This window comes from Taeniopygia guttata, chromosome W, assembly GCF_048771995.1.
Source record: "Taeniopygia guttata chromosome W, bTaeGut7.mat, whole genome shotgun sequence".
NCBI classification, from domain to species: domain Eukaryota; kingdom Metazoa; phylum Chordata; class Aves; order Passeriformes; family Estrildidae; genus Taeniopygia; species Taeniopygia guttata.
In genome coordinates this window covers 25,064,849-25,078,464 of record NC_133064.1, presented here as the reverse complement: position 1 = coordinate 25,078,464, position 13,616 = coordinate 25,064,849, and the positions used below count along the sequence as shown (strand labels likewise).

General features: G+C 41.7%; 1 protein-coding gene across 2 annotated transcripts in view; it reads right to left on the bottom strand.

The window, feature by feature from the left end:
- Window positions 1-2,309: 2,309 nt before the first annotated feature.
- The window catches only part of LOC116806881 (transcription factor BTF3 homolog 4), a 69,342-nt gene continuing 58,035 nt past the window's right edge, over window positions 2,310-13,616 (bottom strand). For both annotated transcript variants that reach the window (XM_032744697.3, XM_032744696.3), the window contains 4 exons: window positions 9,959-10,072; window positions 9,546-9,747; window positions 4,154-4,210; window positions 2,310-2,757 (listed from right to left, as the gene is read on the bottom strand). In XM_032744697.3, the coding sequence (XP_032600588.1) occupies window positions 2,702-2,757; window positions 4,154-4,210; window positions 9,546-9,747; window positions 9,959-10,072 (429 nt within the window). In that variant the 3' untranslated portion in view covers window positions 2,310-2,701. The remainder of the gene's footprint in view (window positions 2,758-4,153; window positions 4,211-9,545; window positions 9,748-9,958; window positions 10,073-13,616) is intronic.

Here is a 13,616-nt window from a genome sequence, read left to right as displayed (position 1 = left end):
CTCTGTGTTCTCAGGGGCGTGTCCAGCCTTCAATTGGTCACCCCAAGTGCCAATATCCAACCCCAATCTCTGACTGGCTTGATTATCTTCCGAGAAAATTCCCTTCCGTGTCAAAACGCGACACTCCCTCTGGGGAGATATCTTCTGTTAATAGGCCATAGAATGGCTCACTGCATGACTGATAAAGTTACATTATCCCATTGTGAAATGCTCCACCCAGAGGGAGGAGCCAAGCAGCCCTACCTGCATAAAATCAACATTTTTTGGGACATAAGAACAGCCTCTTTGCTGGATTCCCAGAGGAGCAGCCTCTTCAGTGGATTCCCAGAGGAGCCGCCTCTTCAGTGGATTCCCAGAGGAGCAGCTTTTTCCCCGCCAGATTCCCAGAGGAAGACCAGGCCCATCTACTCTATCGCCAGACCTTCAGAGAAAACTACACCCTTCTACAGGATCACCACTTCAGCAGCATTTCATCTGCCACTCCAGGAGGAGCAGCCACCATTTAACTGGACTATTATCAACACCCTGACTCCTCAGGGTGTCAAGTTTCTGACTCTATCAGTAGTTTTGTTTGTACTAACTACATTTTTTTTAAATTTAGTTTTTTTCCTAGTAAAGAACTGTTATTCCCATTCCCATATCTTTACCTGAGAGCCTTTTAATTTTGAAATTGTGGTATTTCGGAGGGAGGGGTTTTACCTTTTCCGTTTCATGGGACGGTCTTGCCTTTCTTCACAGATTTCTGTCTTTTCAAACCAAGACAAAAGTATACTGTATTTCAGAGTTTAGCAAAGAAGTTGCTTTTTCTGATTTACCTAATTATTTTTGCAGAATTGACTGTGCAGCATATGATCACAGATGTCATGAACTCTCCCTCACCAGTGAGTAAGCTGGGGGTGCACAAGAAAATGTGTGGGACAGCTGACCCCCAACTGATCAAAAGGGATATTTCAGACCAAAGGGATTGTGCTCAGCAATAAAACTAGGGGAGGAGGTTGGTAGAGGTACTGCTGTTCAGGAACTGTCTGGGCATGGGGCAGTTGGTAAACCACTGTTTTAATTTGCATCACTTGTCTTTCTTGGGGTTTATTTTTCTCTCTCTGCTATTTTTTCCTTTTCCTTATTATTAAATTGTCTTTAGCTCAACTCTCAAGTTTTCTCCCTTTTGTTCTTCTGATTTACTCCCTCATCTCACTGGGGAGGAGTGAGTGGCTGCATGGGTCTTAGTTGCTGGCCTGGGTTAAACCAAAAGTTGGTCATGGAGGTAAATGAAATTTACAGAAGAGAGCATCTCTATTCATAGAGAGTAATAATATACATGGGAAATAATTCTACCAAGGAGAAAACAAAACTTTATGCATTCACTTTCTAATTGCTCAAATTCTGCTTTCTCACAGCTAGGCAATGGCTGAAATAAAACTGAACCAACAAAGACAACAGTGAAGAACCATAAACAGATTTTAAATCAAATATTAACAGAAGTAAATATGCTGTCTTTAAAGCAATTCTTAAGGAACATAACTTAAAAACTGCACATTTTCAACCAGACAGGCTTCAGTCAAAGGGTCACAGGTCCTGCTAGCAAACTTGCTTCAGCACGGGCTTCTCTCTCCACAGGTCTTGCCAGAAGCCTGCTCCAGCGTGGGCTTCCCATGGGGTCACAGCTTCCTTTGAGGAATTGCATCTGTTCCAGGGTGTGGTCCTCCATGGGCTGCAGATGCATCTCTGTCTCCCCATGGACCTCAATGGACTGCAGGGGGAGAGCCTGTCTCACCCGGGGCTGCAGGGGAATCTCTGCTTCAGTGCCTGGAGCACCTCCTCCCCCTCCTTCTTCCCTGACCTTGCTGTCTGCAGTTGTTTCTCTCACATATTCTCACTCCTCACTCCTGGCTGGTGTTACCCAACTTCTTCCCCCCTTCTTAAATTTGTTGTCCCAGAGGTGCTACCACCATCACTGATTGGCTCGGCCTTGGCCAGCACCAGGTCTGTGTTGGAGCCGGCTGGCATTGGCTCTGTCAGACATAAGGGAAACTTCTAGTGTCTTTTCACAGAAGCCACTCCTTCAGCCCCTTCAACCTTGCCACGTAAACCCCCTACAATCATAAAGTAGTTGTAGAATACAGGTCTCTTTCTTAAATTCACTAGATTACAAAGTGTCTTAGGAACACAGTGCATGGGCTCTGACCCACAAACATTAGGAATTCACCAATTAAATCTTAAATGATCCATTATGCACTGAAATATTTTTTTTAGAAGCTAGTTTTCTAACAGAGCAGAAAGGAAGATGCTCTGAAAAAAAAAGCAAGACCTTTTATGATTGCTTAATAGTTATGGTCAATTTATTTTTCTTACTTTTTTGGCAAAAAGCCACACCAGAAAGTTCATTTTATAGTCTTTATTGTATGGTTAAGTTGATTAAAGATGGGGTTTTGCTTGAAGACAAGTTGCTCAAAATTTGTGTCTAGGTAGAGATTGATTTGCATTCTGACGTATTTTGAAGCATAGGCTTGTTAAACTAGGCCACAAAAACAATACTGTGTACAAGCAATAACCGAATAAGACCTGCAGGTTCAAGAGTTTCCAAATATTACACATCTTGAGATCTCATCAGGAAATAAAAATAAAATCAAATAAAAGCAGCCACAATATAAAATAGCAGCTCCATGTAGCTTTTTCAAGTTTTAATTTAATTCACAAAGTGTCACTTAGTTCCGTTTCCCTCATTCTTTGAAGCTTCATCAAAGTTTTCAACAAGATCTAGAAAAAGAAAAATGTTGAAATTCAAGTCTGACCTACTTTGGCTTTGCCAGTTCCCTCGCATCCCCTCCCTCCCCCGTCAAAAAAAAAAATAAATTAAATCAGCTTATAAAATACGAACCAAACAACATTTAAGAGTTTCGTGGTTCATTCTTCTTGTTCAAACAACTAAGTTTTAAATAGTTAATTATAAAGCACAATTTTAGGGCATTTAACTTCACCATATCCAGAACAGAGCAGTGATACTGAAAAGGCAGTTTCTTAGTACTCTTCTTATTGACTATTAAATCGTTATCTTAGCCATAGCTGTTATTCCTACATGGGACAAAAATGCTAGCTCAAACCAATGATCCATCTAAGTCTCTTATGGTATCTGAAAACAATGCTCACAGAAATTCTATCAAAGAAGCACAGAATGGCCTGAGTTGGAAGGGACCTTAAAGATCATCTAATTCCAACCCAGACATGGGCAGGGACACCTTTTACTAGACTAAGCCCCTTCCAATCTGGATTTGAACACTTCCAGGGATGGGGCAGCCACAGCTCCTCTGGGCAGCCTGTGCCAGTGCCTCACCACCCTCACAGTAAAGAATTTCTTCCTAATCACAGAATTACAGAATCATTCAGGTTGAAAAAGACTTCCAAGATCATTGGGTCCAACCTTTGACTGAACACTACCTTGTCAACTAGACCAGAGCACTAAGTGCCACGTCCAGTCATTTCTTGAACACTTCCAGGGATGTGGACTCCACCACTTCCCTGGGCAGTCTGTTTCAATGCTTAACCACTCTTTCTGTGAAGAAATTCTTCCTGATGTTCAACCGAAACCTCCCTTGGCACATCTCAAGGCCGTTTCCTCTCATCCTGTCACTTGTTACCTGGGAGAAAATGCCAACTCCCACCTTGCTAGAACCTCCTTTCAGGTAGTTGTAAACAGTGATAAGGTCTCCCCTGATTCTCCTTTTCACCAGGCTGAGCCCCCCCAGCTCCCTCAGCTGCTCCTCATAAGACTTGTGGTTTAGACCCTTCCCCAGCTCCATTGCCTTTCTCTGGACACACTCCAGCACCTCAAAGTCTTTCTTGGAGGGGTCCAAAACTGGACACAGTATTCAAAGTGCAGCCTCACCGGTGCCAAGTAGAGAGGGACAATATCTAAATAGTATCTAATTAATATCTAATGCATATCTACCCTCTTTCAGTTTAAAGCCATTCCCCCTTATCCTGTCACTCCATGCCCTTGTAAAAACTCCCTCTCCAGCTCTCTTGCAGCCCCCCTTCAGGTACTGAAAGGAATGACCAGTCAATACTCTTAATGTCCTTGGCCCAATCTTATACTGCATATATTATGTCTCAGCAAAATTCACTTCCTTTTCCTCCACTGCATGCTTGTTCTTACCTGGAACTTCATCATCATCATCACCACCAGTAGCGAGTGGTGCTTTTCCATCCATAGCTGCAAGAGCAAGCAGTTCAAAAGCATCAGTCAAGCTCACCATAAGCATCTTGATTACAAAGGTGCTTTGCTTTTTGAAAATATTATCAAAGAGTCTGAGCTAAATTTCAATTCTCTATCCAGTTCCCCTGCTAAAAAAAAATCTATAACTAATTATATGCTACTAATAATGCTCAAACAGACCAGCTGAAAAATGAGAAGATGCATGCCAAACAAGTTTACTACTCACCATCTTGGTTCTAGATAGAGTGCCTTGCATGGCAATAATTTTCAGCCAAAAGCACAGAGACTGATTTTACCAATTTCTTTTAAAAGCAGCTTGGTTTATTGATTACTCAGTTGTTCTTGATGCTTACATATTTTACAACATTAGTAAGTTATAAGGAAATCTTAGGATCTTATGATCCTAAGCCTTCAAGAAAACGAAGTTGCAATTGTGAAGCTGCAAGTAGACACATGACTAGAGACAATTAAAGATATTGTTCCCTGGCAAAGAAGAAACCTGTAGGCTACTCCAGCTTCTACCAACAATAAAAACACACATAAAACATCTTTAAGGCTATCACTCTTGGGTAGGAATTACTGGAGCATTAAATGCTGCAGATGTGCATGGGGATTGTTTATCCAAATGCCACCCCCAACATATGCTAATTGCAAACCCTGACTGCATGAGCTAGCTCTAATGGTTTTACACTACTCAGAAACTTCCCTAAACCAGAAAGAACTGCACCATCCCCTGATGCCTAACATTAAAAGGTGTAAGTCAGCCAGAAGGGGAATAAATTAATTTTCATGGGGCTCAAGTAACCAAGCAGGGCAAGAGTGTCCTGAGCAATAAGACAGCTGGACTTATAAACAGAGCTTTAAACTAGATTTATTGGCGGAAGGACATGGATTTCTATGCACTTGAGAAGAGCCAGGGGCTGCCAAGGCATGAGGAATAAACAGAAAACACCTGTGAATTGCCTCAAGGGAATTAGGGTAAGCTCCTCTAAAAAGGGGATGTGGCTGACAGCCCAGCTGAAATGCCTCTATACCTGTGTATGCAGCATGGAAAACAAACAGGAGGAGCTGGAAACAGCTGCCCAGATGGAAAACCATGACCTGATTGCTATCACAGAAATTTGGTGGGATGAATTGCATTATTAGAGTGCTATGATTGATGGCTATAAACTATTCAGAAGGGACAGACAAGGAAGGAGAGGTGGGGGAGTTGCTGTCTCTGCCAAAACCAGGATTGATTGCATGAAGTGATCTTTGAAGAACAGCAATCTGCAGGTCAAAAGCTTATGGGTGAAAATTAGAGACTAAGTCAAGAAAGGAAACTTTGTGGTTCAGCTGCAGCCTTCAAATAAAGATCCCCTTTTATATTACCTCCTTACTAAAAATATCTCGAGTTTCATTTCCAGTTTGAGCAAAAAGCAACAGCAGGAAGCATCATGCTTGCATGCCCTGATCCTGATAGGGATCTTTAACTACCCAGATATCTGCTGGAAAAATGTCACAATGAATTGTAAGCAGTCCAAGAAATTAGTGGAGTGCTGAAGTGAGTTGACTGTGGCCAGACACCAAGTGCCCACCAAGCTGCTCTATCACTCCCCTCTTCAGCAGGACCTGAGAGAGAAGAAAATAAGATGGAACAAAACTCATGGGTCAAGATAAAGCCAGGTTAATAAAGCAAAAGCAAAGGCCACATGTGAAAGCAAAGGAAGACAAAATATTTATTCTCTACTTCCCATCAACATGCAATGTCTGACCACTTCCTGGGACAAGGGCTTCAGTATGTGTAGCAGTTGCTCCAGGAGACAAATATCTTAATAATGAATGCCCCCTCCTTCCTCCTCCTTTCTCTTAACTTTTATTGCTGAGCAGATGTTAATATCCTTTTGGTCAGTTGGGATCAGCTATCCTGGCTATGTCCCTTCCAAAGATATTTGCCCACCACCAGCCTACTGTTCTTGGGGGCTGAAGAGGGGATATTGTTGGAGAGACAGCCTCAATGACAAAGCACTGCTATGTGATCAACACCTTTCTAGCTACCAATACACAGCACTGTGAGGGCTGCTATGGGGAAAGTTAACTCTGTCAGCCAGACCCAATACAAGTGCTTTGAGGATAACTTCCTAGTACAGGTGATGAAGAGCCCAACCAGAGAAGAGGCACCGCTGGACCTGTGTCCTGGTTTGAAAAGCAAAACCAGAAGTCAGAAGTACAATTTATTAGGAAAAAGGGAACAAAGAACCAAATACATACAATAGCACAAAAGAAGAACCACTGACAGAGTTAGATACAACCTGACGCTGGCTAGGACGGTGGTAGCAGATATGGTTCTGTCCAAGCAGTGGTCCTGTAGACTGATGTAGTTTCCCTCTGGAGGTCCAGTGTAGAGAAGGTCTCAGCTGTTCCTCTTGGAAGAGGGGATCTTCTTGCTGTCTGCACAACCCCGCTTATATCCTTGATGGCATCGTTTGGCTCCTTCCTCTGGGCGGAGCATCTCACAATAGAATGCTGTGATCTTATCAGTCATGTGGCTAAAAGAACAGGTCCTCCTGGAGGGACTTATCTCTGAGTCACTCACGAGATAAGGAAAGAAAGGGATTGCAGCTCGAGGTGGTAATGGAATACACCCCAATATTATAACCTAGGATAACCTGTTGCTCATTAATGCAGAAGAATTTATGCCCTTAACCTGAGACATGAGATTCAGGTTATATATTAGAAAAAGAAAAAAAGTACTGTTAGGGTGGTCAGGCATTGGAATAGGTTGCCCAGGAAGGTGGCAGAATCACCATCCCTGGAGGTGTTTAAGAGGCATCTGGATCTGGTTCTGGGTGATATGGTTTAGGGGTTATAGTGGTAGTGCTGGGTTGACAGTTGGACTTGATCTTAAAAGGTCTCTTCCAACCTTGATGATTCTATGATTCTAAAGTCTCTCTAACTTATTGGAGAGGTCAAGATTGGAGGCATCCTGGGCTGCAGCCATAATGCCTGGATAGAATTCTCAATTATGAGGGGCACTGGATGGGTAAAACAGTAGTCAGGACCCTAAACCTTATAGATTCAAACTTTCAGCCATTTAGAGCACTATTACGTGAGATTCCTTGGGAAACTGCCCTCAAAGATAAAAGAGCTGGGAGATATTTATGTAATGTTTATATCAGATTGCTGCCTTAATTCAAACCCCAGGAGCTGTATGGCTTGAACAAGTTTTTCCATTCTTTTCCAGCAGCAATGACTTACACCATGACAAGCATGATTGTCAAGTCAGACACAGCCCCACCCTTTCCCAGACAAAAGTACAACTTTATCATAACTATACCAAAGCTATTATTTGTAACAGTATTATTTCACATATAAAAATGTGATGAAGTGAAAAAAAAGAACAATTGTAGCAGAAGACTGGCAGGCACATTGATTTGAGGCATCTGTTACAAGCATTTGTCCCTGGGACAGGTGGCATCCAAAACAACAGGGAGGAATTAACATGAATCATAGAAACACAGAATAATTTAGGTTGGAATGGATCTTAAAGACCACCATGTTCCACCCCCCTGACATGAACAGAAATATCTTCTACTAGACCAGGTTGCTCTAAACCCTGTCCAACCTCACCTTGAACACTTCCAGGGATGGGGCAGCCACAGCTTCTTTGAGCAACCCATGCCAGTGCCTCACCACCATCTGAATAAAGAATTTCTTCCTAATATCTAATCTAAACTTGACCCCTGACAGTTTAAAACTGTTACCCCTTGTCCTATTATACATTCCCTGATAAATAGCCCCTCCCTTAAATAAATAGTTGTCTCACCTTTTTAAAAGAAGAGAGATCTTAACAGGTTCATTCTAAATCCTTCAAGTTTTCTTTCTTTCAAGCCCCACTTCTACCACAAGGAAGCCACACAGCTGATACTAGGAAGGAGGAACCTGAGCTTCATTGGGAAAGCAGTTTACCTCACCTCCTGAACAGTACTTCTAGCAGAATTTTTTTCAGTGGGAAGTTGAGAGGAGAGAAGCATCATCAGCTTTAGGAATAGAGTCTATCTTTGCTGGCAGCAAAGCACAGAAAGAAAAACCGTAACAATCAAGTTCATAACTGCCACAAGAAGCAGAAAGTAAGTAGGAAAACCCTACATGCAGGACATGAAACATGGTCCTGATGCCTTGGAGCGGCTACCTAAAACAGAGGCTAGACAGAGTTAAAAGAATAAAGTGGGTATTTATTAAAGGCCTTCAATAGATACACCTTGAGCCGTGCATAAGCCTTGCAGAGACTAGACCCAAGATGGACGACAGTAATGAGTTTTTCAGAGAAATATAAGTTTGGGCTATTTCCATAACAGACGTTAATTCTACAATTATAGCTTTAGGTAATGAAATCATAATGCCGCAGCTTGCTTCCCCCTCCCTCCCCATTCACATTTGTTTATACTTTTTGGGGCCTGAGGCAGAGGGTGTCCTTGGTTCTCAGGCCTGGAAGGATTGTTTTGTCTGACAAAAATGTGAAGAGAGCTTACAAACACTCTATATGGAGTTCAGAGTTATACACTAATGCAGTACAGGATCTGAAAAATATAAATACTAAAACTTAAGGAATCAGTCCCAGTATCAACAAGCCTGTCTTCTGCTCCCAATTCTTACCCTGTAGCAGCAGCAGCAGCACCTTTTCCAAACACCAGATACTTAGGTCCCTCCTCCACTTTTCTCACATAGTTTTAGGGAGAAAAAATGTTCAGGTTCTTTTACTAATTTAAGGATAGAATATGAAATCAGTGTATCCAGCTTACTGATCATGCCAGTCCTGTTCGCTACACTGTTCTACACACACAGAAATTATAATATATTTCCTTAAAAATGCTTTATAAATGCTTCTTAGCTAGCAAAAAGCCCATGCAAGAAATAATACCTTCAACACACCTGTGAGGGAACAAAGCAGTAGCAAGATGTCTGTCCTCAAGTCCCCCTCCCTATTGTTTATGTTTCCATTAAAAGTGTCAAAACAGACATACCTTCTTTTAAAACCTAACTCTATCTAGTTTTAATGAACTAAGTATGCCAAAATATGGTAGCCACAGCAAGTAGTAAACTACCATGAAATCAAGTCTGGCTACAATTTTCTAGTCCTGGACCAGCTGCAAGATATGCTGAGAAACAGGTGCCTCTGCTTTATTCTGTTATATTCATTGTTGGATTTGAGCTATAAATGAGATTTAAGCGTCCCATTTCTTCAGCATTTTATAATATGCTTGCAGACAGTAAGAGTGCACTGAATTTCACTGCAGATATACAAATAAGCCCCATAGCTGCCAGCAGGAAATGCCTTCAAGTTTTAACTTACATTGCTTGGGTAGGGCTTCTGCCAATCTTCTCAGGCTAGTCAAACTGTCAGCTCCAAGCTGATTTAAGATGCTAGGAAGCATTTCTGTCAGCTGCTTTGTCTCAGCATGGCCAGTGATAGTGAAAGTGTTAGCAGCCAGGGATGCCTGAACTTTGGGGTTATTGAAGTGAATGACTGTTCCTTGGCTGGTGAACATATTTACCTGCAATAGGAGAAAACAAAACCAAAACCAGTATTTCAAGCAGTTTAGCACGATTTTTCAATTTCACAAGAAACTAGTTGAAGTTCCTAAAGCTCAATTAAGCACCTATAGATAATTTACAGGCAAGTTTAACATGTTACATAAAAAGGAAATTGTTTTATACATTTTATATTTCTATATAGAAAAGCATTTTCCTCTTTCAAGCAATTACCTCTTCGATTCCAGAAATATTGTTGACACCCAGTTTCTTCAAAGAAAACTGAAGTTTCTTGTCATCTGCTGTAGCTGTTCTATGGATAACCTTCTTCTTTCTGCGGGCAGTACCCTTTGCAAAAAAAAAAGTTATTAATTAATATTTAATTAGTTGTTTGCAAACTCTAATTCTTGTGGTCATATAACTACTCTTCAGCCATCTACAAATCAACTTTGTATGCAAAGTTCTATTTCTGTGTTACTGCACACACAACCCCGCTCCTTCAACTGCACTGCAGCAGTCTTTTCCTTGCTAAAGCAAGCTGTACTGGTTTTGCATTGATTTGTAGTGTTATAGAAACATATTATAATATTGACTTATCACAAATATTTAAATGGATTCATATGTGTAGTGTTAAAGTAACTTTAATATAGTTTTTATTTCTGTTATTAATTAAGCTTAGACATAGCAGTGAAATAGCTATGCTTGTGTTAAAATGTTTGCTTGGATGGGATGACATCCAATGAACATAGGATGAGGACACCTGCTACAGATATGCCAACTATCAGCACTCACTGCCTGAAGACAGTATGGACCAAGGCCCAAAAACTGAAGGTGATAAGAACGGACTAAAACCACAACCAAGGAATATGCATGCTCTAAAAAGGCAGACTCAAGGAGGAGCCATGCTAAACAATTCTTGGAACATGTAAACTAGTTTGGGGAAAAGGTTTACTATGCATACGGGTCTATGAATATGCAACAGGCTGATTTAAGGGGTATCCTGAAGATAACAGTGTAGTCTTGGCCAAGTGCCAAGATGTACCCGGCCATAATAACCTTTGCTCTATGGTCCTTGTCTCCTATTGTCCTTTATTAAACTTGTTAAATTTTCACGGGAGAGTGAATGTGTTTTTCACAGTAGTAAAGAGGGAAAAACGTCAGCCACACAGTTATTCTCTATGAGGAGCTACTAAGAACTTCCTCTGCCTGACAAAACCAATCAGTGACTAGTTTTGAACATTAGCAACCTGTTAAACCACTTAAAAGAGCTGAATCCGCCTCTGTGATATACACATTTAAAGACGAACAAAGCCCAATAATAGCTCTCTTGCTTCCAGCCTTGAAGAATGTTATAAATGAAATCTCCAATTTATTAAAGAAAATTTATTAAATGTTCCAAATATAAATTTAGAGAATAACAATGAAAAGCCACTATAAAAAAAAAAAAAAAAAAAAAAAAAAGGGTCAGTGCTGAGCCTAGGTATTGGCGCTGGGTGAGACACAGGTTTGACCGCTGCAGCAGAGGGTCCCCTATGCTTCACACCGGCTGTCCTGTCTGACTGATTTTTATATGGTTTTTCTTGCCCAAGGCAGAGTCCCTTTTCTTCCTTTCTGGACTGCATGTATTCATGTGGAGTTCTTTTCTCTGTGGCAAGTTGAACGATACATGTCTGGAGAGTGATGAACACCCATGATCCCGATGTATCTCCCTGATGGCTCTGGCTATCTCAATCTCAGATATTTATCGTGTATTCATTGTCCTGGCTGTTCCTCGTTCCTTGGACCACCTTGATGGATGATCCAACTCCGGGCTGGCCATGTTAACTTGCTTGTAAATGAAGTCCTGCCTCCTTTGTCCAGGTGGTTTCAACATTGTGTTGCAATCCCCGTCATTGGCTTGTGCGTTTTAAAATCTTCTTATAATCTTAACAGTACATAACTATAAAATATACGAGAATTTTATTTGCACAAATTATCATATACACATATAACAAAGAGGCAACTGGGTGCCAGTAAGACTGGCCCCACTCTGCCACGGTCCACGCAGCCTGGCTAGGCCAGGCCGGGCCCCAGCGGTGGCCGGGGGGGGGGGGGGAGGGGAGACAGTGGGGCCCCGACCAAGGCTTGCCGACACTAAAGCCTGCCCCTGCCGCCGGCCCGGGCCAAGTGGGGGCCCATCAGGAACTGGGAGCAGCTCCAGGTCCCTGTCCCCCCTCCCCCCCCCCCCCCCCAGCACGGCCAGGTCAACCTACAATTCCAACTGAAATTCTGCCACTACTGAGTTTCACCAGAAACTGAAATGAACAGGGCTTATGCCTTTATTAATGTTCAGCTCTTTATTAAAAAGATCAGCTGGGAAGGGGGCCTGACACGGAGCTCACCCCTGCTATTGTAGCTTTTCCAGGTAGCTGAAGGGTGATGTTATAAATGAAAATTTGTCCAGCCAAATTAATATGAAAAATAAAATATTTATTTTACAATCAAATTTTATCTAGCCAGCCACAAGGAAAGAACAGAGCCGAGCCCGGGGTCGGCCCTGGGTGTGCAACAAAGAGGTCAGCCTCAGCAGAGGTTTTCCTCTCTGCCCACACACCTCCATCCTGGCACAAGCAAGTTTTATAGGGATAATTCCGCCTGAGGCCAAGATTTTTGTAATTAGTCCTTTCTTCTATTCAGAGTTCATGTGTTAATAATTCAGTGTTTGGAGTTTGTTGAATCCACATGGATCTGTCTGGGGATTCCAGAGATATCCATCTCGGGTCGTTCACGCGATGATCAGCGCCATGGCCCATCGTCTGGCGTCTGGCTAGCTGTATCTTCTCACTTGTAAATGAGCTTCTTAACATACACCTGGCCTCGGAGGGGAGGAGGGGGGGGGGGGAGGCTAGTACAAACAAGTATTTAACATTATATATTTTATATAAGGAAAGGCGCAAATTATGTCTATTACCCATAACAATCCCCCACCTTCTATATTAACCCATTAATTTGCGCCCTAATTTCTGCCTTTACTGAATTTCAAGATTTCTTTTATTTTTATTCGCTTTCATTTATTACATTTGGAATTTCCTGGTAAACTTTATAGTTTTGTTCTTTATCTTTTATTCGTTTTTCAAATTTTGCTAAGGCCTCAGCTGCCAGACCTTGATGTGGCTGGTGGAATTCATGGATAGAGTGGAAATGCAAGGAGTATATCTTACAATTTCTGAATATAACCTTCCCTCCCTGCTAAGGCAGAATGTTTCAATTACTCGTTGATTTAGTACCCACCCCTCTGGTCTTTGAATTATTTTGGGGGTCTCACTAGCTTCCTATTTTAGTAGTTGCTCAGGGGTCAATCCCTCCCCTCTCTAAGGCCATTTTTTTTTTGCGGATTTCAGCTTTTTTTGTTTTAGTCTCTTTTTTTTTTATTTCAGTTTCTTGTCTTTTTACTTCTTGCATTACCTGTTTCATTTTACTTTCCGGATTCATCCCTTCTTTGTCTTTGGTAAAACAGAACATCTTATTATACTGTAGACAAACCCTGTCGTCCTGGTCCCCTAAGAGGTCTAGGATGACTGGCTCAGTCTCTAGAGGTACCCTGTTTTCATATTTTAGGTTATTTCCCACCCAGTAGGTTTTTTTCCCCCATTACACATATATTAATTTTATTCGGATCATAACATACTGGTTTAGCTTGGAAATAAGCAACAAAGACAGATTCTTGCTTTCCCCCAACCCATACAGTGCGATTACATTTGTTACAAACTGGAATTGAAACTTCTCCTGTGCTCCTTCGACGTAGTTTATGAGCTGACTGACCGTTTTCAAGGTATGTTTTCGATTTTTCTTTGAATTTGTACACCCCCTGTTGAGTGTTAATATCAGGACAACGTTTATTAGGCTTACCCCT